The sequence below is a fragment of the Lissotriton vulgaris genome, chromosome 11, assembly GCF_964263255.1.
Source record: "Lissotriton vulgaris chromosome 11, aLisVul1.2, whole genome shotgun sequence".
In the NCBI taxonomy this organism is placed as follows: domain Eukaryota; kingdom Metazoa; phylum Chordata; class Amphibia; order Caudata; family Salamandridae; genus Lissotriton; species Lissotriton vulgaris.
Window position 1 is genome coordinate 962,710,603 of NC_141699.1, and position 25,605 is coordinate 962,736,207.

Below are 25,605 nucleotides of genomic sequence, written 5' to 3' on the forward strand. Positions count from 1 at the left end.
TGCTTTTTGTGTGTTTTGTTATGTGGTTCAAATCATAAAAAAAGCTTTGGCCAGGGTCACCTGCTTCCAGTAATGACTCAGTGGGGGGTCCCTGGATTCCAATAATGATTTAGTGGTGGTCCCAGGGATCCAGTAATGGTTAAGTGGGTGTCCTCAGTAGTCAAAAGGTTAAGAACCACTGTTCTACATTCCTTTTTTCGCTCCAAGACCCTTGCATATTTTTTCAGTGCCTTCTCTCTGCTACTGGTCAAGTGCCCTTTGGGGTTTGGCTCTCAGTATCAGGCCCTCACTGAGTTTGAGTCTCTTGTCATGTATAACTGAACTGTGTTTCTGCTTTATGTAATGGCGTGAGTGAAAGGTCGAACTGAGAGGACTTGAAACTAGGTAGCAGCTGATTGGAAGACTCCAGCCATTCTGCCAGTTCATTCTGGCATTGTACAGCACATATATACCAAGCAGCAAAAGTGTTAAAGGGTACTTTTTGTACTGGAAGGGTACAAAACCTATTCCTTAAGTAACGCACACACCCTTCCACTGTGGAACATGTGTGTGTGCTGGAGCACGGCTGCTCTCTCCTTTTCATGCAGGGCAGTGCATCAGCAGCAATTCTTGTTGCTGTGCCGAGTTGCAGGAATTTTTAGTAAATCTGACCTCTGTCTATAAAGGTCAGCTTGGTGAAGTGAAAAGCCTCAAACAGATAAATGTATACCCACACCTGGGCACATCTCACTTAGAAATCAAAAAGTGATAGACCGAAATTTTCTTTCCAGTTTGAGCCCCATGTAAATGGTCCGAGCATATTTCAGTCCATTGTTTTAACGACTCAATGACTTTACAGCGTGAGGCAAGCAATATATAAATAAAGGTCTGCCCTAGAAGGTTGCATTGCATCTGAGCACAAGTAGCTCTGTATGGATTTTGGCGTGGGTTGTAGCAGGGCCAGACTGGCTACCAGGCGTTTTAGCATGCTGCCGAGCTGGGGTCTGATTTCATTGATGGGGACCTGCGTGTGCTGAACAAAATTTGTTTTGCTTTGTTTATTTCGTAGCACATGCAGCTCTCTATCAACAAAAGTAGCCCCCACCGCAGTGACATCAGCCCCCAGCTCAGCAGCATGCTAAAACGACCGGTAGCCAGTCCGGCCCTGGGTTGTAGGCCACTTAAGTGACGTCTCTTGCTTTTAGTGCTGTTCAAGCACATGATGCTTTCCTGCTTTCCTCCATCCAGTGTGGAATTTGGGAAAAAACAAGTGCATAATATGTGTAAAGATAGCAGGGCCCAGGGAAATCTTCTCATGTAATAGGGTGTTTCATGAGTATTTTCGATTTTGGGGGGAATTTATCCGCAGGCAAATCAAGTTTTTAAAAAGTCTTTAAAAATGGTGCTCCCGATCAAGCCCAGGTCAATAGGAAAAAGTAGATTGATGGGGCAAATAATCAGTGTAACTTTATTAATATTGATAGTTCTAAAATGTAATTTGAGGGATCTTTTAAACTTAGGGAAAGGAGAGGAGTAGTCAACCAAACTATGACCACATGTTCATGGGAATGTTATGCTATGTTACCAAAACTTGATATAATGTGACGAATCGCCCCCAAAGGGGTTTCTCAGTGCTGAAGGACAGACCCAAAGGAAAGTGAAAGAAAAGAAATGCTATCAAAAGAGCCGGGTTTTTAATAGCCGTTTGAAGCAGACAAAATCAGAACAAACGTGAATGTGAAGTGGGAGTCTGTTCCAGTGAAAAGGACCCAGATATGAAAAGGATCGGCCGCCATACCTGACTGTACGTAAACGGCGTGGGCGGAATGACTGTAGCTAATGACTAGTACCTTGAACAAAAGAAAATGGGTTATCCTGTCCAAACACCTGTACCCCATATAATACATAAACAAAAGCAGATTGTTACACAAAAATTGCAAGCAACTACAAAATCACCAGCACTTGAAGGTATTACTATATTCAGAAGAACAACCATTGATAACAGAATACAGCACTCATAATTAAGCATGGGCAGAATTTGCGAATTCGGGATACGCAAATTCGCGCAAATTCGTAATCGCGATTCGCAAAAATCTGCCAAATTCCGCGAGCTTGCAAATTTATTGTTTGCGAGATTTTTTTACCAGTGCGGGAACGAGAACTTGCGCATGTGGTTGCAACGGTTGCGAACATGTTGTTTCCACTTTACCAGCCTGCTCGCGATGCCTTTTTCCTGTTTCGGGTTGCAATGACGCGTTCGCAATTTCCTGTTTTGGGTCACAATGACATGTTCGTGTTCGCAATTTCCTGTTTCGTGTCGCAATGACGTGTACGCGATCGCGGCATCGATCGGCCAGCTACCAAAATCTTGCAGCGCACGCGAACAGGGAGGAAAACTCATCAGCAAACGCAGAATCATGGTACGTCTATGCCACGCGCGCAAGATTGTATTTTTGAAACGAGAACAAGAAAAAAAACTCCGCGAATTGCGGATTTTTGGGCAATTTCGCGCGATTTGCGGATCGTGTAATTGCCAAAAATTTGCAATTTCCGCGAGCTGAACGAATTTTTCGCCCATACTTACTCATAATACAGACTCTAATATAGTGCAAGGGAAAGCAGTGCTAGTCACAGCCAAGAGCATACACAAGAATGTGTTATACCGAGGAGAACAGAATATGAACATGGACTGGTCACACTAAACACAAGGGCTCAGTACACTGAGTTCAATCATATAATAAAGCCAGAGAGTAGTTTTAACAGCGGTCCAAGTGTAAGGATAGGATTCTACAGATGAAGCAGTTCTGTATTGTTTACCTTCTCATTGTTTTGAGTAGTGTGTTCTTTCTCCACTTCTACCTCTTAAAATCCTTAGCAGATGTCCCAAGCAATCATTTTTATTTTGTAAAACGTAATTTGCATTCTCAACACTAAGCTTCTGGGACTGTGAATTCTGCAAAATGTGAAAGGAGACTCAGCCACCTACTGTGACCGAAATTGCTTTTTTCTGTTCAGAGTTGTTTTATTGATTTGTGTTGACAAGATGTGCAAACTCAATTAAAATAAAAGTCACAAATGTATTCTGAAGCCATAACTAGAGCTACACATAAAGAAAATTCCTGTTCTTCATTAAAACGGTGCTTAAGAACCTAGGGCTAGCTGTAGGTAAAGTACATTTACCGATTCTAAAATACAGAATTTTACCGATTCGGTATTTTAGAATCGGTAAATGCTATGTAGGAAAAAAATCGGTAAAAATTACCGAATCGGTACAATTCGGTATTTACAGAATCGGTATTTACCTATTCAGTAATTCCCATTCCTTCCTATGGGTTGGGAGGCCCATAGGAATTAATGTGAATTACCAAATCGGTAAATACCAATTTGGTAAAATAGGGAAAGAGTCAAGGGTGGCAGGGTGTCACATTGACACCCTGTTGCACCCCTGAATAGTGCTTGTGTGCACATGTGGCACACATACATGCCCTAAGGGCATGTATGTCTGCCACATGGCTCTGGTGTAAATGCACTGATTTGCATTTACAGAGGTATTCCTTATTTACCACCAACTAATAGTTGGTGGTAAATAACGAATCCTTAAAGCACAGAAGCACTCTTCAAAGTGCTTCCTACAAGTCATTTACTGATTCGGTAAATACCGAATCGGTAAATAATGATTCGGTAAATACCGAATCGGTAAATACGAATTCGGTATTTACCAAATCTGTAAATTGGCTACCTACATCACAGAAGCCTAATTCTGGTCGGTAACGGCCGAAATTCGGTAATTTCGGCCATTACCGACCGGAATTAGGCTTCCTACATTTGGCCCCTAGATGTACCTAGGGAGGCAAGTTGGTGAAAGATGGTGCCCTCTGTTTTTTATACTTGGAGAGGACAACCACTGTCATTAACCTATTACAGACATTGGTCTCAAAGCTACATTTTGGAGACCAATTTTATGCTCTTCCAAGAACAAAATCCCTTACACCCGAAAATAGATCTCCTGTGCAGTGGACCACTACCTGCTGGATCCAGGATCTCACTCAATCTAAAGCTGTGATTATTGTTGATCTTTAAAACATTTTACAAACCTGCAAACCATCTACATAACTACAACAATAACTGAATACTGCTGCAGCACTCTTCCAGCTCCACATTGCCAATGCTATGCTATGGTAAGGCAACCTCTCATCATCTAGTCCTACACCAACTCAGGAAAAATCTGAACAATTCTAATCTGTTACATTTGAGTAAAGGCACAAATGGTGCTTCGTATGAGAATTACAGAGGAAAGTGTTGCAGAGGAACATGTAAAATCCATCAACTTAAACAATCACCTTCACTCATTAATCAGGTTGCGCACATTAGTGTATCGCTGAGAATGCAGTCCTTCGGATAGCAGGAAAAGTCACCTTAAGGATTTCCAGGCCATCCTGTATGCAGAGAGTTCTTTGGGAAAGACCTTTGGATAGTTTTTTGTCCTCTTCCGGAGGACCCCAATGTGTTCAAATAGAGATCCACCACTCTCACCTATGTGTCCTTCCCTGTGCCCTGTTCCAGGGCCTGGATTATATATTTCTTGCTGCTCAACATTTACATGGAACCTCCAGGCGTCTTATTGTCTGATCTGAAAATCTCAACATTTCAGCATATAGCTGTCAGCACAATCTAACTGCTGATCCCTCCAGTGACCAGAAACTGAGCTCTACATTTCAAATTTTTCAGAATTCAACACTACCGTCTTTGAGGCATATAATATACCAGTGGAGGCTGCCACAATACCGAAGTAGGGGGTGGGACAGGGGAATAATAATTTAAAGTTAACTTACCTGAGTACATGGCTGCCTTGGTCCTCTTCTCCAGCTTTCCTGGAGTCCCAGCATGCACTGGGGCTCAGGCTCCCCACCCAATCCCAGCGCTGCTCTCCTGCTATGAGACCAAGACTGGTCTGAGCAGGGTAGTTTGATGCTCAGACAGTGCCTAGGCACCTGTGACGTTTATCCAATCCGGCTGTGCAACACAGGGTTGGAGAAACCTAAATGCGTGTGTCTGTTTGGCTGGCCTAAGAAAACCGGCCAAACATACATGCGCACGTACAGTGCGCCTACCACTCCCACCTGCTATGTCCAGCCCCGCCCCTCCATACACTGCTCTTCTTCCGACTCAGTCAGTCAGCTCTCTATTTCTAGTCTGCTGACTGACTGACCAGTGGGATTGTATTAATTGTGCAGCTAAATTCATCGATAAGCAGTACGCAACAGAATAATTTAATGTGAACTGCTACCGCAATGCACAGCATTTCATGTGTAAAACACATTGCATGATAGATTCTCTCTCAATATGAGTTCATCCAATTATATCATTTTTTTAATTCAACCTGCTGTATTTGAACCACAGAAAATAATCAAAACACCACCAATGTTTCTGCACACTCTCTAATCTCACCTTCCTATGTTGCAAACATTAGGCAGTTTAGACATACATTTTTTTGTGGGCCCCTTATTTTTGTTTTACATTTGTAACACGAAATTCATGAAATTATAACATTACGCCACACAGCAACATGGGATCAACACAAATTACAATAACATCAGCAAGTGTTGTTCACAGCAGTTATGTTTTAGCTATATTTTTAGTGTGAAATACATCCATTTTGCACTAATATACAGTGCTAAGTGCTAGTGTGCATTACGTGTAATTTATGTGAAATATTTACATAAAAGCAAATTATATTTAGGGGGCCTTTACAGAGCTTTTTTTTGGTTAGAGCTGTGGTTTTATTTATTGCCCTTATGTGTGAGCTGAAAAATGTCTGTGTCACAGTCATAAAAAAATCTGGTAGTATGGAGATGTCTACATGAATTTTGAGGCCCTGTGTAAGAATATTTTACTTTGTAAGCTTGTGAGAGGCTGGCCTGGTGATATGGTGTCCACTAATGTAAGTGGCCACCTTGCACCTGTCCAGACAACCCTTATGGTGATTTAAGAGGTTTCAGACAACCTTAGAAAGCTATCCAAGTGGTAACGGTGGAGAGTATCCTTCAGGCTTAGTCTTGAAAGAGTGTAAAGTAGCTTGTTTACCAGAATGCAATCTTATAGTCTAGATTACATGAAAGTGAACCATACAAGGAATTTATAAAAATATGTATTTATTCTCTAATGCTCTCGGTTATGTTCCAGTATCTCCCACACAGAGATATACACAAATCACACAATACTATAGCAAAGAAATCACAGTAAATAGCACTAATACACAGCGGGCCATGGGGGGGCAAACCAAAGTGGTATAAGCACCACGACTCAAGTCAGGACAATATCGAGAGGATGTAGACTTTCTGGAACCCCAAGGAACCACAGAAGGTGAGTAGATAGGGACATCATGGAGAGTGTGTGCAGTGTGAGTACACAACTGCGTGCTCCGTACAAGTCTATGTGCAAGTCCCGTTTGAATTTTTAAAGATTAAGGACCCTTCCTAGTGGACCCTGGAGAAACCCCTTGGAAGACAGAAGGTTGGAGAGCCACCCCACCCGTGGATACCGTGGTACCCAAGTTACCTATCCCAGTGAAGCCGGGTGCATAGGTGTGAAGTAGGGTTGGAAACCGCTTTCAAACCCCATGGAGGACTTCAGGAAAGTGCCGCTGCTGGAAGATTAGAAAGTGCCCGTGGGAATCCAAATGTGGGTACTTGGTGAAGAGTACCAGAAAGCAGAGGGGACAGAGTCTGGGTCCCTTGAGAGTGACGGGGGGCTCAGTAGACCAATGCCCACCATTGTTGGGTGCGTCAGGATAGGTGTCGATGACATTGACTCTGCAGCTGTGGGGACCAGTCGATGCTGAGGATAACCAGGAGCTGGATACGAGCTGTCCCACAGAAGATGTTGAGTGGTGAGGGGTCGGTGTCCGGCAGGAGCACCAAAAAGCCTTGGCAAAAGCACCCCACACAGGAAAAATAAGTTGCAGGAAGGGGCCCAGCAAGGTCCTGGAGACTTACCACAAGCAGTGGAGTCAGGGCAAGCCCAGAGCAATCAGGGGAGCCCAAAGAAGACATAGTTGACCATCCACATGACCCACAAGTCGAAGTCACTGGAGTCGCAGGATTACCTCGGGCAGCCTTACAACAACAACAGGCCAGGGAGCACACAGTGTGATGTGGTTGAAGATCTTTGAAGGAGAAGTTGTCAGAGGTTGGGGCAACTTGGAGCACAATGCGCTTGCAGCAGAATTGTCAACAAGCATTTGCACTTGCAAAAGTATGCAGTGCACAGGGGTTCGAGTATTACAGCCCCCACGAGGGATTCTGACCTCAAACTGGGTGAGAGGGCAGCTCGGGCCTCAAGGGACATAGAAACCCACTTCCTGTGTTGTTGAACCCTTCGGAGTCCATAGGAGCTCGAGATCAGCAGACCGGTCAGCAGTGTTGCAGTACCTGCAAATGCAGGGGAGTTACTCCTTCACTGCAAGGGAGATTATCTTCAGGTATCTTGGAAGCTTCCCAGGCCCTACACGGATCCTTTATGGTGCACAGGTGCAGACGAGGCAGCAGATTGAGAGGAAGATGAAGTCAGGCCCAAACGAAGTCCAGCGAAGTCCAGAGTGCCCAGACGGTCGAGGTGCAGTGGTTTCAGTTCTGAATCTTGTCCATGATGAATCTTGGTACCTACACTCAGGTAAGCCCTTAAGTACCCTAAGGAAAGGGTTGGGAAGATTCAGTGGACCCACCCAGGAGAGGGTCTGGACAGGGGGAGGTTTCTACCATGTCCTTTGTCCAGTTTCGCACCAGAGCGGGAGCCAAAGGCTCCCAGGACTGGTTTGCCCTGGACTATGTAGAGGGACACCAATAGTGCCTCTCATGCAGATTTCCAGGCGCTGGCAAACACATCCACCCAGCCCCAATACACTAAATCTTGTCTGGGAGGTGGTCACATTTCCCTGTGACAGGATGCCTATTGTCCTGCCTTCTCCTGCTTGAGCTTGGCTTAGCAGCAGGAGGACAGAAATGTGTCTCTGGTCGGCAGCAACCATTTTGTGCTGTTCGAGACTAGAAGGATGGTACCGGGAACACTGAGAGCTTAAGGGAGGGCTCTCCCGGTGGGTGGAATCATACTTCTCACATGGGTTACCGGTGTGTGGGTATGATTGACACCAAACACAATAGGGTGTGTTACCGCCATTTTCGAGATGATCAGCTCGAGGGCACGTAATGCCCCTCTGTATTAGTATATGGCTGCTTCACTGGCAACCCGGGAGAACAGACTCCGTAGGCTTCAGGTATCCTGCTTATGAAGGCGCACCCTCTCACTTAGAACCAAGCACCCTGGCCTCAGGATTGCAAAGGCCTGCTAGAGGGGTGGCTTATAGGTTTTATGTGCAGTGGCCCTTAGATATAGTAAACCTATATCTTAAGTAAGTGGTGCATGCACCAACGTACACAGGCTGCAATGGCAGGCCTGTAGGTCCATTTTAAATGGTCTCTCATGGGTGGCACATTACAAGCTGCAGCCCATGTAAGATCTCCCTGGTACCTATGCCCTGGGTATATAGGTACCATATGTTATGGACTGATAAGGGTACCCCAGTATCCAATCTGGGATTGCACCTAGATACTAACACAACAGTTTAGCTAGAAAGCAGATAGACTGGGGTCCTGATAAGCAGGATTCCATTCAGACTAGTCAAAAACAGCATTAGATTAAAAAAAAAATGGGGTAACCATAAGTTGCAGACCCAATTTTCCTACAAAGCTGGTATATATCTCCTGCTTTTTTAAGCTGGTATATGTCTCCTGTTTAGCTCAGCTAGCAATGGCAAGTCGGGAGGCAGGCACGAAAAATAAAAGTAAATTGCTTATTGGGTGTGTTTACTGTTTCTGGCATTTGAGGCTTTGGCTACTAGAAGGTCTAAGAAAATATTGACTAACATTAATTGGCATCCAGACCAAAATGTCTTATAGTGATAGAGTTTGTAATTAAATAGGAGCAGATGGAATGGGAGCAAGAAATTGAGGTCCACATATTTATTCCGCCATCCGGTGCTTAATTTGTAAAACAATAAGTGCCAGGGCCTTGACCAGGAGGCCACTGCAGCTTGCATCACCCATCGCTCCTGTCATCACTGCCAACTACTAACCATCTCTCTGACCTGCAAGTGCGACAGATCAGATTTTTCCAGGTCCCCAAAGCTAAAGAAATTTCTGGGGAGGCAGGTATTAGCAATTTTTTTATGTATATTGTATTTATAAACAATCGTTGTTCTGCTCACCTCTAAATTAGATGAACAGCGCCACCATGTGGCAGACTGTCCTAAGTGCAGTGTTGACAATTAAATCCCGGTGCCGAGCACCGGAAACCAATGAAGTGCCGCTGCTGAGCACCAAATTAAGCACTGCCTCCATCTCTGACTTGTGGAAATTACAAAGGAAGAAAACATAGCTCTGCATGTCCTTTTATGGTGCTAGGACAGTTTCTAACATACTACAGTTGTTGCTCTGGTCATCAGCCTGGATTTGTTATGGTAGTCCAGTCAAATATTTAAAGGCAAATCCAATCTGTAGGCCTAGCTGGATTAGTTAAGTATGTGTTATGATAAAACCTGTGTCATAGAGCATGAAGTGAAATGCTTCCGAAATATCTCTGGGGCTGTTACAAGACATGACCAGAGCAGAAATAATCCTATCTTCTAGGAGGTCTCCTGGTTTAATATAAGGTGGACCTCATTGAGGATAAATACAATCTGGGCGTAAATTCTTCAGATTTAGCTTTAAAATAAATAATAGAGTTTTAGCAGAATAAACATGGAACTAGAAAAGTATCATGAAAGGGGAATCTGCTAAGCTTTGATTAATAATTACTGCACATACATTTGACCACGTTTATTGAATAACCAAGAGCCAGGCAGGAATATATGATTCCCTGTGGGGTAGAATGCTGTAGTTATTACTTGTCCCTTGGCCTGAATGTGGTAGAGCTGCGTAGGATAGTAGTAAAACCAATGTCCGAAGCCAAGTAGCACTGCAAGGAATAAGGTGCAAACCTGTAGAACATAGTAGGATGTCCAGAAATTGCAATGGTAGAAAGTTGGTGTTTACTCAGTGGTACTTTCATGCTCCATATGTGGGAGATCCTTTGAAAAGCCATTTATTTGAATCATCCACTGGTATAGTTCTAGGATTGGTTAAGCACAAGTTAACGGATGGTCATAATTTCTCATGATTTGTACTATCACCAGGTTTGTTTAATTCTGTTTAGGTCTTTTTATTTGTAGACTTACTTGCATGCAAAAGAATAGTGATCTGGTCACAAAATGCAATCATTTGATGTCATGAAAGCAATGCAGGCTATGGACAGAACTTTTTTTTACCATCATTGAATATATGACCGTATTCATTTGCTGCTGTGAATTTGCTATTAACAAATTATATGCCATTGCTGATTTTTTTCGTATTTGAACACCTGTGCTTATTGCTTTGATGTTGTTGAAGCACAGTGCTCCTTCCCTTTTTAGGTCTTTTAGGCAGTGCATATGCTGTCTCATCAACACTTTGGGCCTCATTACGATGACGGATGGAAAGGCTCCGAACAGCATTTGGATTTTCCTAACCTGTGTCGGTACTCATGTTTCCGACCGACCAATTGCGATAAAAGTTAACGGTTCAGTATTTCCGACTCGGTTCCAACCGGCATTCGGAGTCTCAGAGTCGGTCGGTGCTGTATCGTACAGCACTATTGACCTTGTTTCCGACCGACGTATTACGATGTCTGATTTAGACACTCTTTCCGAATCAGTCTGTCTGTCATTGAACAGCTGTTGGAAACTGACTTTGGGGGCCCATAGCAGGACCCCCTTTACACGGAGGCCTCCGCTTTACTCTTTACAACCATGCACCGTGTGGTAGGCACCATAGGGGGCCCACCACAGGGTGCAAGGTTTTACGTAACCACCCCATTTTTCAATGGGAGCAGTGTGTTGTTGGTCGGAACACAGGCCCCCCAGTGAAGTCAACAGGAGTCCGACTGAACGGTGTTCGGAATCATCGTGATCGATTGATCGGGCTCGCCAAACCCCAGTATGTAGTAAACGATTCCGACAAGGAGTCGGTCGGATTGCTTTCTGATTGACATTGTAATGAGGCCCTTTGTGTTTTCTATCAGTGGGCTTGGAGACTGCCCACTTCTTACCATCTGTTGGCTTCATTGTCACTCTCATCACTTGCTTCTTATAGGTCATCTGGCGTAGCCTCCCTTCCTCCACGTGTATTTGTACCTCTCCTGGATCATGGCTGCATTACTTGTGTAAAAGGGTTTTTTAAAAGGAACTCGCTAATTACCACCAACTTGAAGTTGGTGATAATTAGTGATTCCTTAAGGCTAAAGTGCACTTTGTTTTGTGATACTTACATTGCATTTAAGAAATCGCAGTTTGCGATTCCTTAAATGCAGTCGCAAAATAGGGAATCACAATTTTGCGATTCCTTATTTTGCGAGTAGGTTTAATCTTACCTACATTGCTCAAAGCCAAATTGGAATCGCAAAGGCTGAAATTCTGCAAATTTTGGCGTCGCTATTTGGCTTCCTACATCTGGCCCTAAGAGTCTTGCCCAGAATCATAGGATGTTGAGCCTATGCTGAGACTCGATACTGGTGCCCCCAGCTCCAAAGTAGGCAGCTCTGGCCTTTATTCCACATCCTCACCCCACTTTCATTGTTAGTAGTTGGTTCTGTATTAGGCAGCGCTAACAGGAGAAATGTGCTGCTGCAAGCTGCCTCCTGGCGAGAGCCCCGGCACTTATTTTTTTTACAAATTAATTACTGAATAGAAAAGAAACGTCAAATGAAAAACTAGTCGCTAGTAAGTCATAATATTACTGTATGGCCTCCCTCATTCCGACGAGTCTATGTTATTAAAAATGTTCAATATAAGCAATCAGATCAAATTGTGCATCCACAGTGAACACTGAATGAAGTCTTTAACAAGAAAGAAGAAGAGAGTGCCAAGGTTCAGAAAGGGACGAATGCCTTAGAGACAAAAAAGCACGATATGCTTTTGAACTGGGGAGTTTATCCAGAAGGCTGTAAATTATTTGTTCTTGTTAGGCAGGCCCCACCATATATTTCATTCAATATACAAATACTAGCAGTGGGGGCCATTCAATGTTGCACTAGTATAAACTTTCAGTCAATATCTCAATTCTCTATGCTCTGCTTTTCGTGACCCCACTGCTTAGACGGCCCCATTCCGATGCGGACAAGATTTTCAGCATCCATGTGCTAGCGCGGTAACGTGGGGATCTTGACTGCGATAGGGATTTGGCCCCCTTTTTGGAAGGATTGCATTCCTCTCCACATTCTTTAAACTAAGGCCCCCTGGAGATATATACAAAGAATTGTCTGATGAGTTGACTGTATAACAAGCAACAACTGAGCTACTTACCCTGCAGTATAACATTTTTGGAGGCATCATAGGGGGGTCCTTCTCTCCTGTCGTGGGGACCACCCTTTCAGCTTTTCTACAAATAAAGAACTATCCAACTTGGACAACATATGGTTTATGGTTTTGTCCAGGCCCACATAACGGTTGTCCTTTTGTCCTGATGAAGAACCGCATGCGGAGGAAGAAATAACCCCTATCACGGAAGACTAGTCGAAACGTCGACATTCACTTTCTTTGGCCTGTATTACTATTCTTTTGACCCTAGCGTAATATCCAGAGGCCATCCAAGGGATAGGAAAGTGGATTGATATTGAATATAGTCCTAACATTTGTTCAGTCGACTAAATCACCTAATCCAACCAGTGTTGTATACATTAAATAGGGCCTCCTGAAGCTTTTGAACCGTTTTCAGGATTTCTGCTCAAAAAGAGGGCTTGCCATCAATGTGGACAAAACCAAATACTTGATCATGCACCCTCCACGCAGGTTTGGCCGTCCTCCAGTACTGAACTCTGTTCCCCTGGAGAGAGTTCCAGAATTCGACTATCTAGGGATCCGAGTGAGTGATGTCATGAGCTGGTTACCCCACATTGACAAAATGACCCTTAGCCACAAAAGGGTTGGGGGTGCTTTGTTGAGAGAGTACCGTAAATCCTCGAAGCAATGTGTGGCTCCAGTAATCGACATCTACAAAGCTTGAGCTGTCACGGCATCCCTCTATGGGGCTGAGCTATGGGGCCTTGGTAATTTGGAAGCCCTATCCAAGGCTGAGAACAAATTTCTGAAGGACCTTCTGGCCATTCCGCTGAGCACTCCAACAGTTCCGGTGCTCTTGGATGCGGGCTGCAAATCAATTAAGGACCAGGCTCGCCTCCGGCCCCTCCTTCTATGGGCTCGTCTGTGGAGGGTCCCTGAACTGAAATCATATGCGGATGGGCTGTCAGAGGTGATGGGAATGGGTGGCTGGCACAAGATCAAGTGGCTCAGGGACATTAAAAACCTCCTGGGAGATCTAGGTCTGGGGTCTTGCTGGACTACACGATCTGCCCCGCCGAAAGCAACTCTGAAAAAACTATATTGGGAGTGGGTCTCTGCCGAGCTCATTAGCAACCCACATCACTGCAATACCACCGCAGCCTATTTGAAAATAAAAGAGGTCATTGCTTATGAGCCATATTTGGATCTAATTACAATTTCAGCTAACCGGGCACTTTACATTAAATTTAGAGTAGGCAACTTACCTCTAGGAGACCTGCTCTCACGATGGAATACGCCCGCGCAGATGTCACCGTACTGCGCACTATGCACAACTAGGCCTGAAACTGTGGCTCGTTTCTTTTTTGAATGCCCTGATTACACCCGCCCAAGAAGACACTGGCTCAAACCTCTCTGTAGACAATTGGGAACTCGCCAGTATATGGTGGCCTTACGGATTTTACTAACCGATACATCCTCCCCTATAGTTTGTGGCGTTTCCAAATTCCTAAAATGGGCATGGTTGATTTGCTCGAAAAGACTGTCTATATCAATTTAATTCTTTTTAAAATAATTTATTGTTGTACAGTTTATAGAACTTTTATTCGACTTGGTTTTTAACTTGTACAGTTTTCTTGCCTCGATGTGCTATTTTATATATTCCTTGTAATGCTTTTATGATATTTGCATATCGAAATAAAGCTATCAACCAACCAACCAACCATATTAAATAGGATATCTCTGCTCTTTTTTTTTCCTGATTGTTCTTTTTTCCTTTCACATTCACATTGCACATGAGCACTTCCTTTTCACTTCACTTCTGACAACCGCCTAATGTTAAAATGATTGACTAAGTACTGTTTTTTGTAAAGATTATATAAAAATGAGATTTGTTTCATATAAATATTGATGTCCTTGGTCTTTCTCTCTGTGACTATAATCTAATTATGGAATAACTCTCTGTATGACCGTTTGAATTGATTTTTGCAGTCCTGTGCATTTCAGGTGGACTGGAAGGATAAGCCAGAACCAAGTGTTGCTTACACTGTATAGATTCCCATGTCCTTGACTTTCTCTGTGAGAACCCCATTAGTATTTAATGGTACCCACTGCTTAGAAGTCACAGAAAATCCAAACACTGATGAACAAAAATGAAAAAAAGCTTACAATTTCTTAATATGTATAACTTGATTGAAAGTACAATAGGATACAGATGTTATTCGGTAGTCTTATTCGTCTATTACAAATCCGCTTTACTGCAGTGTATTACATATGCACATCAGCCCAGCCAGCGCGTTTCGTCCATGCAGACTTCATCAGAGTTGGATTATTCTTCAAAAAAGCAATGTCTCTTCATGTGGGAGAAATTGAAGGTGAACGGTGTCCAATAAGTGTTCCAATTTCAATGTGTAGCGTGGTGTAGTACCCATCTTTCATTCAGTCAGTATGAGAGGGGAGTGTCACTTGTTTCCAAGGGCAGAGGATGACCATTGAGGCCACATCAAGCACTATGTCAATCCATCATTTCGTATGATTATTAAAATTTGCCACTTTCCATGTGTCGTGGGTAAACATGAATTCCAAAGAAGGATGTAAAGCCAAATCATTGCATGAGTTCAATGTATTTTAGATTTGCTGCCAGTATGTCTGAATAGAGGGACAGGAGGAGTACATTATATGCAAAATGTCACCATCTGGATGATTGCATCTCCAACACACTACTGTAGGAGTCCAATTAGCCATTGTTAGATGGTGCGGAGACCAATAACGGTCTTGCAGCAGTTTGAAAAAATAAAACTTGAATCGTGCTTCAGATTAAAGTTTGCCTGTTTGACCTTGCCATTTGCCTCATAGTATGCGTCGGAGATGAGTAGAGTGGAATTTATCTATTAGTACTTTATGTAAGCCAGAGATAAGTCCAGTGAAGGAGCTCCACTTTCATAGGTGATCATGTATCACTGATTCAGGAAGCGCTGCCTTCAAGGGCATCTTAGTTATAAATAAAGGGTAGACCCAAATAAGTCACTGGGACCTGTGTATGAAGCAGTACATGGAGAAAAGGTCCCAGTGTGCAATCACTAGAGACAATGAAAATTTCAACCAAATAAAACAACATAACCCTAATGCAGTACAGATTATTATGTTCAATGTTCTTTAATCACATTGAACAATCCTCAGTGCTGGTCAGTCAGCATACGATTAAAAAATATTTACACAAGTACCCCACAGCAGTGGGAGAAAAGAAAGGGAAGGTAAAAGTGCATTAAGTGGGGGTCCTCTTTCTTCTTTTTTGTTTCTGATTTATCAAATTGAGTACGTGACCCTTTGGGTCCATGCCTTTTGTAAATTGAAGAATCTTTTGCAGCTTCCACCTAATTCTAGTAGGTTTTGATTTATTTTCATGTCCCCGGTACCTCCATGAATCTAATTTGTTTGATTTATTCTGATGGCATCCAATTCTCATTTTAGGTGCCAGCCCTCTGCTCTTTGTCCAAGTAAGCCTATGGGCCTGATCGCACTTTAACCACCTCATGCCAAGGGTGGCGCATGGTAGTTGCTTAGTGTTATTTTACCCTCCCCTTTCATTTTTAATTTATGGATCGCACAATTTAGACTTAGTACTCATTTTTTCATTTTCCCAGGTGCCCCTTTTTCCTAGTCCCGAGGAAGACCCCTCTGTAAGGATCACAACAACCTACACTATATTGAGGGTCGAAACGTCGACTGTGTTTCTGTTCTATGCCCGCCACTACAAACAGTGATTTACAACTGTGATATTGTATATACTTTCAAGCATGGCAATGTTAAAAATGATCATGATATCTTGTGGCAAATACAAGCCACTTCCATTGTAATTAATTTTGTCATGATAACAATTTCACCACCTTTCCCTTACACCTTTACAACCCCCACTTAATGCACTTTTACCTTCCCTTTCTTTTCTCCCACTGCTGTGGGGCACTTGTGTAAATATTTTTGAATCGTATGCTGACTGACCAGCACTGAGGATTGTCCAAGGGCATCTTAGCACATTGTAGTCAGTGTTTGAGTTGTAGATATTTCCAGAGTTGCCTAGATGGAATTACTCCTGTAGATCTCCAAAGGACTTATGACCCTCCACAAGCCAAAGTTGATCCATAGTGTGAATTCCACGGTCTGCTCCGTCCTTCCACTTTATCATTGACCATCAATGTGGATCAATTTGTTTTTCCAGAGCAGGGCTTTGACGTAGGCATGGACCTTAAGAAGCTGATCTGTGGTTTCCCATACTTGGATCAGCTCAGTTAGCTCAGTATTTATTTTACCCTCAGCCGTGGGTGTAGCATTGTAAGGAGCAGTGTGGGCATTCACCCCAATGAGGAGAGTTCATGCTAGTTGCACTTTTCAGGTCTTTCGAGTAGAGATAAGCCAGTTGGTGCACTTCATAGTCGAGTGACATATCTGGCAGGCGGAGACCTCCTGTTCCTGTGACGGCCTGTAGCTTACCTATTTTAAGTGTAAGTTTCCATTAGTTCCACACGTAGTGTTAGAAGAGGTTGTCAAGTTTGTGACTCATGTATGCCGGAATGGCGGTTGGAGTAATTCCAAAGAGATAGTTAAAGAAAGGTGCAGTCACCATCTTCACTGTTTGAATTCGACCCTACTTCGACAGCCCTAGAGTAGACATTTCTTGTTGAGATCTGTAAGCAGGACTTTTGTGCTTTCCTGTGCTGTCTACGTCAAGTTATTGCCTATCATCATGCTTAGGTATCTGATTATCAGAGTGGACCATCTACAAGGTAGCACTGCCAGAACTTTTGCTGATGCCATTAGATTTAGAGGTTGAGCCTCACTTTTATTCATTTAATTTGATAGCCAGATTAGTGTCCAACTTTGTTGAGAATGTCTAGGAGAAATGGAATGGTGAGGTCTGGGTAGTCGAGTAGAAGTAAGATGTCATCCACATATAGAATTTTCACTTTCCCCTCCGCTGTATGGATGCCTGGGAATAGTATTGGATGCTTGAAGTTTAGCAGCCAAAGGTTCATGTGCCAACAGAAAAAGGACCTGGGAGAGGGGGCAGCCTTGACTGGTTTTCTGTGCAATGCCAATGGTTTGCATTGAAATCTGTACAACTGAGGGTCACCATTGGGGAATGGTATAGAAGATTTACCTTTGGGATGAAGCGATCTTTGAATCTCGCTCTCAGTAAGACTCGTAATAAATAAGAACATTCAACCCTATTGAATGCCTTCTTGGCTTCTAAGGAAATCGCCACTTTATTGCCATGATAATTGTAGGCCAACCAAATGAAGTGGAACAGGAGGCTGAAGACTAGCGTCTTGGAGCAAAACCCACTTGGGATCTATTAATTGAAGATGGGATTAATTTCTTTAAGCAGGTGGCCAATACATTACCCAGTATTTTTAAGTCTGTATTTATAAGAGAGATGGGGTGATAGTATTCACATTGAAGAGGGCCTTTATTCGGCTTTGGAAGAAATACAATGTTAGCTCTATTTAACTCCAGATGTATAGTATCTGAATCATACGTCTTTTCAAAACATAGGGCCAGATGTAGGTAAGTATATTTTACAGATTCATAAATACCGAATGTTACCGATTCGGTATTTATGAATTGGTAAAATAGAAGGGGGAGATGTAGAAAGAATCGGTAATTGAATTACCGATTCTGTAAGAATCAGTATTTACCGAATCGGTAAATACCGATTCGGTAATGCCCATTGATTCCTATGGGCATTGAAGCCCATAGGAATCAATGGTCATTACCGAATCGGTATTTACCGATTCGGTAAATACCGAATTTTGCAAGGGTGCAGGGGGTGTCACTTTGACACCCTCTAGCACCCCGATTTAAGGCATGTGTGACATGTGGCACACAGACATGCCCTAAGGGCATGTCCGTCTGTCACATGCCATAGGTGTGCATGCACACATGTGCGTGCACACCTGGAATCGATAATTTACCACCCAATTGGATTGGGTGGTAAAATACCGAATCGGTAAGGCCTGTGGGATTCAGAAGAGTCAGACCTACATTTCAAAATTACTGACTCGGTAAAAATACCGATTCGGTATTTTACCGATTCGGTAAATTTACCGATTCGGTAAAATAGGCCACCTACATCTAGAATAGCCATTTACCGGTCGGTAACGGTCGAATCGGCCGTTACCGGTCGGTAAATGTCTACCTACATCTGGCCCATAGTCAATAATGGCAGCACAGTCTGTTCCTTTATCTTATAGTATTTGATAGGGAGTCCAACCTCCGATTTCCCCTCTGAAATTGAGTCTTCAACTTCTGAGGAATGAAGGTCCTTATAAAAAAGATGCAACTTCTTCTGAGATCTGGATAAGGTTAGTGATAAAGCCTCCTTGTGTTTTGAGAGCTGGAATGGAGCGGTGGGCCTCCTCCTGCTTCAGCTGTTGAGCGAGAAGGCATCCAGCCTTTGCTCCGAACTCATGGTGCTGATGTTCAATCATACCAAATACATTTTCCACCTGGGAGGTGAACATCGAATTAAGGTGCATTTTGGCACTGATCAGGCTGCAAAAGGTGGCTGTTGTTGGATTGCGTCAATAATAAGCCGACCAGACTGCTTACCCCGTTTGATGCAAAATGTAGGCTAAGGTCAGGAACAAGAGGAGGAAAGAGAGCAGAGGACTGAGGTAGTTGAGGCGATTACTGGATGAGGGCACCTGATGGTAAATTAGAATTAGGATATAGAGGAAGTAGCTTGGAAGAGATGCAAGAGAATAGTGACTGGAGAAGGGAGAGAGGTGGAGAAGCTAGGCTGTAGTAACATGAAATAGGGAGCGTACCTCCCTCTCACCTCTTTACATTAACCCCTACCACTCTACGCTCCTTTAATCTCATCTTCTATACTCTTTAACCACATCGGTGCGGTACGATTTACCGCCCGGTGCTGACCCCTAATGGAAATGGGTGTGGTCATGACTGAACGGTTCCGTCATGAGCACAGCTCAACCGATGCTCATGACGGAACCGTTCCGTCATGAGCATCGAAGGGGTTAACTGTTTTTCTGTTGAGACCTAGCCATTTGGCCGATGCCCCGTGGAGCTACTGGATAGCTATAGAGGAGATGGGCTGTGGACTTCCCCCTCGGCCCTCACCTACCCAACCAGACCTTGGGCAGACTTTCCCTTCGTCTCCGTCATATCTCCCTCCTACCCCTTTTACCATACCCCTTTCCCTTTCTTCCACTGCATTTCCGAGTCTTCTATGCTCTTTAAATGTTTGTATCTGTAACTAATGTAAGTGTAACTGAATGTAACTCTGTAACATTGTTGAACTCATGTAAAGCGCTCTGATACCCTGGGGTCTAGCTAGCGCTATATAAAACTCTTTAAATTAATAAATAAAAAGTGGGATGAGAAACAGGTGAAGGGTAGCAAATACAAGAAAGGAGGAGAACATTAGAAGGCATGGCAGAAAGTAGAGATTGTGTCTGAAAGCGGAAGTAAGGCAAATAAGTATGACTGCCCAGACATGGAAAGGGAAGTTGGGGTGTAGTAATATTGGATTTGCTCTGATTGTTATGCACAGTTTGGACATTTGACCCAATGTCTTTGATACTTAGAGGGCAAATATTTTCTTAAGCATTCTAAAGCTGAAAATAGGCTTCATACACCACTGAAACTCTATATTTTGTTTGAACCTAAAGTGAAATCAGTTTAGATATGAAATTCATCTGTTAAAATAGTTTTGCACACTTTCAGTAACAAAATCTACTAAAATGTCTGCAAAAAATGATTTTACAACAAATCAATTAAAAAAACTCTTCGTGATTACAGAAACATTCTTAACACTTTCAAATTTGTGAAAGGAAGAAGCCCTGCACTGGCATATCAAATACACATAAATATTCAGTGCTGCGAATTCTCCATTCATGTCTGCGTGTTGGTCTTCTTGTAAAAGGCACCTGAGAAGAAATTCATATGCTGCTATCTAAATGGTGTCAGTCTCATGCTCAATTAGTCATTCATCGGAAGTCATTTTCTTTCTACAGATTTGCAGAACCAACTGAAGACAGCAGAATTCAATCTTCAAAAAGTGACTAGTGAAATGCAGCACTACAAAGATATGCTTCTGTGAGTTATTTAAATATTCTTGCTTATAAAAATATTTATACGTGGGATATTCTTCAAGCAATTCAGTCCATTGTTTAGCTGTGTTGCCCCCATTTTTATCACTGTGAGTGTCTGATGTTTTTGAAAGTCATCAAGCACAAAAGTCCTATTTCATAGGACAGCCGTTTTTGGTCTAAAGTTGCAACATCTCCCTCTTTGGAAAATCAATGCACGTGTGCAATATTTCACACTGTTTTACAACGTTCAGATAGAGATATTCAGAGTGAAGGGTAAACCTTTCCCCTTGGCCCCTTATAAAGAAAGATGTGTTTTCAGAATGGCATGCTTTTGCTCTAGGTGCAGCAGAACATATATATAATATAGACAGGAACTGTATTTGAGGAACTTCTGAACATATCAATATCATTAAAAAAAGATCTCCCCACTGGAGTTAATCAATACCAACCCTCAAATGGGACGATATTTTTAGGACACAGTGTTTATGTTACAAAATGTATTTTTTTATATAGGATAATCTGACATATTACCGAGTAAGATCAATATGTGATGTCCAATGTGGCCAACCTTGTCACCTCGGTACATGTTTGTGATCCAACATGTCAATCCAACCGTTTCAAAAGAAGATAAATTACATTTACCGTCGACATGATCTGAAAGTGTAAATATCCTCAAGCCAAAATAAATGTAAAATTATATCTACGGTAATAGTCATCAGTCACTTTTCCTGAAAAAAATGTACGAATATTTAAGGACTGCAATTGTATGTGTAATTAATTAATTAGTAGAGTTAGCATAAAAAACACTAAGGGGTCGATTACAATGGCGGGCGGATCGCCACTGCCTGCCTGGCGATGGCCATCCGCCCGCCATAATCCACTGTCCGCCACCCAATTCCCCCCCCGCCATATTACTATGGCGGGGGGCATTGGTGGAGAAGTGTGGCTCAATGGTTAGAGCAGGCAGACCTTGATGCAGAGCTCCGGCCAGGGACCAGGGTTCGATTCCCGCCTCGCCGGGTCTTGGGCTCATAAATTCCTCTGACCGGATATTCTCGCCTCAGTGCCTATTCTAATCATGGGTCCCACGCTGCAACTCTGGGCAATAGCTTGCTTAGTCTCCACAACGGCCCCCACAGCACCGGGGATGCCTGGTTTCACCATGGGGGTGCCCAGGAGTGGACACTTCACACGGAAAACCAGGAAGGGTTCCCTTGCGGTATTCGTACAAGCCCCGGGAGACCCACTGCAGGTAGCTGTGCGCTATACAAGTGCAAAGACATTTACATTTACATTACATGGCGGGGGGGACCCCGGCGGACGGAAAGACCGGGTGGAAAAGGTTTTAATATGGTGACGTGTCTGGTAGACACGCCATCCATATTAGGATACGTGCGGGGATTTGCCTTTCTGTGGCGCAAGGCATGCAGTCCTTGACATTGGGGGCCCCTAGCGGGCCCACAGGTATTTTGGGGGTGGAGGGTGCACATGGGGGGTACCTATGGTACCCCCTGCATTTGCATGTACAACGTGGCAGGCCCACGCGGTGCCTGTCACGTTGTGCATTCAAATGCACAACTTGCATTTTTAACCTTGCGATGGGTGCTGCTGGCAGCACCGCCTGACGCAATGTTAAAAATGCGGGATGCGGCCGCCAGTGTTGCGGGCACATCCAAATTGCAAATGCGGGACCTCCGGATGTATTGCGGGCGGTCCCATTTCCTGGGGCTATGACGGGCGGACAAAGTCCGCCTGCCATGCTAATCAGCACCTTAATTTGGAGCCCCAAGAGTGGTTTTCTGATCAGGAAGCCCAGAGAACTAGTGTTCTGATCAGAGAGCCATAGGAACTAGTTCTCTGATCAGCAGGTGCAAAACAAACTGTAGATCAGCAAAGGGCGTTGAGGGCAGGGAAGAACGATCCCACCAGAGATTTAAATACATAGATAAAAATAGATTGAAAGTATGAAAAATTAAAATGAGGATAAGTATTTGTTTATAGAATTTTGTGGAACAGTCTTTGCTTGCTCTAATCACTGAACATAAAAAATGTTACCCAAAGTTATGATACCCAATTGGTTGACTTCTAAAGGCTAGAAGGCTTACTTGGTCTTGCTGACATTTAAATCCATGACCGGCAGGTTTCAGAAGATGTCAGTGGTGAGTGTATAACTCACTGACCTGCCTTGCCTTGCCTTGCCTTCAGCTCGAAATGTTTTTGAGCCCAAATGTCATTGATTTACGTTTAGCTAACAGCACCGAGATTACGCAAGCTATGTACAGTACGGAAGTCGAGATCACAAAAAGTGTTGGATTTCATCCAGCACTACTTACTATATATGCAGGAAATGGTACATTGGGTCCCTATGAAGAATAAAAGGTAAAGCCTATGCTGACGTATGTAAGACCAATATGACTCGTTACAATGCGAGTTATCACAACGCGTGCCATTAGAACGCGGTCGTTACAACGACTGCGTTGTTACCACGTAAAACCACTGCGACGCAAGTCATTACATCAACTTGCAGTGGATGGCACGCTGACATTAGGAATGTATAATTTACTATACTAAGTCCAGCCTACGTTACAGTAGGGAAGGTGTTGGAATAGTAAACTATACTATTTCTAATGTTAGCATGTCATCTACTGCAAGTCTATGTAATGACTTGCGCAGTAATGGCATTGCGTGGTAAGAACACAGTCGTTGTAATGACCGCTTTGTAGTGGCATCAAGATGTGATGCCCATGTTGTTAAGGTTGTTTCCCATGTAAGACATAAGTCTAAGAACGATCCAACTTGCAAAGCATATACTACCTTTGAATGGTTCAGTTGAAGGCAAGAAGGTTCCCTTAAGGTTCAAAATATATTAGCAAAGTGTGATTTGCCAAACACGTATCATTTGTGATGAACGTGGCCAGGGTAAGAAGCTGTTTGTGGATGTCAGGATTCAATAATTAGCAAATCTCAAACATAAATCATGTCTTATGGCCGGCAGCTTGTCTGGGAATCTTGTCTGTTATGTTCCCATCTGTTAAGCTTAACCTAGAAAACTTCAGACTCTCTACAAGGAGAAGAAGACTCGGTATCTATGTCAGAACGTTTTCATCAACATAATACAAATCATGAGAATGTATTGTTCTGGAAATGAAACTGTCCAATGAAAATGATTTGGAAAACAAATGACAAGAATGGTTTGGTGGTTGCAGCCCATATTTGCATATTAAGATTGGAACAATAGTAATTCTGTGACAGATCTCTCACTGATTGCTTATGTTACTAAATACTCAAGGGTTTCACAAAGCGGAGGAAATCTGTTATGCAATTTTGAAAATTACTGTCAAGTAACCCCTCATTCCTAGTCATATTTTAAAATCTGCTCGTATTTAAATACCGGTGAGTTAGGAATGATTTAAGTTTAGCCATTTACCAAACACACAAAGGGCATACACAACCACAGAAGCTGTAAACATCATATATTTAGTTGGTGCTGACGCATAATTACGGATGCTTTGTTAAATGATTCTATTCAGCTAATATTTTCCCATTAAATATTTGTTTGGGTTCTGAATCCACGCAGGTTATTTGTATTCACAGATGTCCATCTGTTCTTTTCAATCTTAGTGAGACTACGCACAAGTGAGTATTCAGAATGATGCAAAAGTAAGATCTGAAGAATTCTTGGTCAGTTAACAGATGTGCAATATTTTGACTGCTGGATTATGGATTACTTAGTTTATTTAGGTGTTTTATAAACAAATGAACACATTGTCAGAGTAAAATATTGTACTATAACATCCCCCTCTGCTCTGTTAAACAAGTGACTATACTGCACGGTACGGCAATCGAGGAGATAGAGGGTGGACTAGCATTCACAAAGGACAGATGTACTGTCATGCATGTGTGTGTGTGTGTGTGTGTGCACGCGCGCGCGCGCACATGTGTGTATAATAGATTACCAAATAAATCAGGTTTGTGACCCGAGGATGTAATGGCACTATATCTGCTTATTAGTGTTTGAATTCTCCTTTCGCTCAAGGAGGAAAAAAAGTTAACATGTACCTGTAGTTATTGGTACCAATTTTCTCTTAATATATTTTCAGAAATGCATCATTTTTTGGTTACGTAGATAACATAATTTACTGGCCCTCTATGGTGCCTTATTAGTTTTTTCCAGCACATTTCCCTGCTCTGTTTTGTAACTAATTCCTTTTTTTAAAGATTTTTTGTTCTTCCCATGTGAAATTATCTAAAGTTCCTTCAGAAGCTGGATGGAAAAGTATTTATTTAGTTTCGTAGGATCTGTATTTTAATTTGTATTCTTAATCATAATCTTATCCTTAAGCCTTTATTAGACTTTATTTCGGCAATTGCCATAAAGGCAGATATAACAATAAGTTAAAACAATAAAATCATTAAAATCCATATAATCATGAGATATAAAATAGTTAAAAACAAAAAGGGACATAAGAATTAACAGCATAAGAGACCGAAATCGCAACAATTAAAAGTATGAGGCAAAGTTCATTTCAAAACACCTAGACATAATTGCACTGTAACATGCCCTGGAAGAGCATATTCCAAAACAGAATACAATTTATAAAATCACCAGAAACTGCAAAATACAACACACAGATTCGGGACCCTAGGCATTAAGCAGCAACAGGCTGACCCTTTCCTGTCTGTGTCTCCACATATATGTAAGAAAGCGAGAAACAGCAAATACAATTGGTTGAGCAGGGTCTGCCTTAAGTATCCTAGTTGCAATTTTTCAGTCCCTAAAGCTGAGATTGCGACACAGCAGCAAGATCCACTTCCTCCTATTTACATGATATTTCGGACAAAAATACAAACCATGGCCTACAATTTCCTTAGCCTCAGGGCAAAAAGACAGCTGAGGTTGGGTACAGCATCGCTGTGGAGACGTTGCCACTTGGCAATAAATGATCACATCGGCAAGGTCCTGATGCCGAACTTGATATAAAGAAATCTGGCAGCCTGGGGCTCGATTCTTTCCATTTACTCTTCCAGACAGTAGGTGGATTTAAATTCCAGAAAAGCTGTGGTCAGTCTACCTGCGCCCCTAGTCCTTTAGATCTACCATCTGCATGTCTC

The 25,605-nt window shown here is 42.8% G+C and overlaps 1 protein-coding gene across 1 annotated transcript in view; it reads left to right on the plus strand.

The window, feature by feature from the left end:
* The window catches only part of LEKR1 (leucine, glutamate and lysine rich 1), a 581,209-nt gene that overhangs the window by 422,935 nt on the left and 132,669 nt on the right, over positions 1 to 25,605 (plus strand). Inside the window, exon 6 of the mRNA XM_086944128.1 lies at positions 20,416 to 20,497. Within this exon, the coding sequence (XP_086800254.1) occupies positions 20,416 to 20,497 (82 nt within the window). The remainder of the gene's footprint in view (positions 1 to 20,415; positions 20,498 to 25,605) is intronic.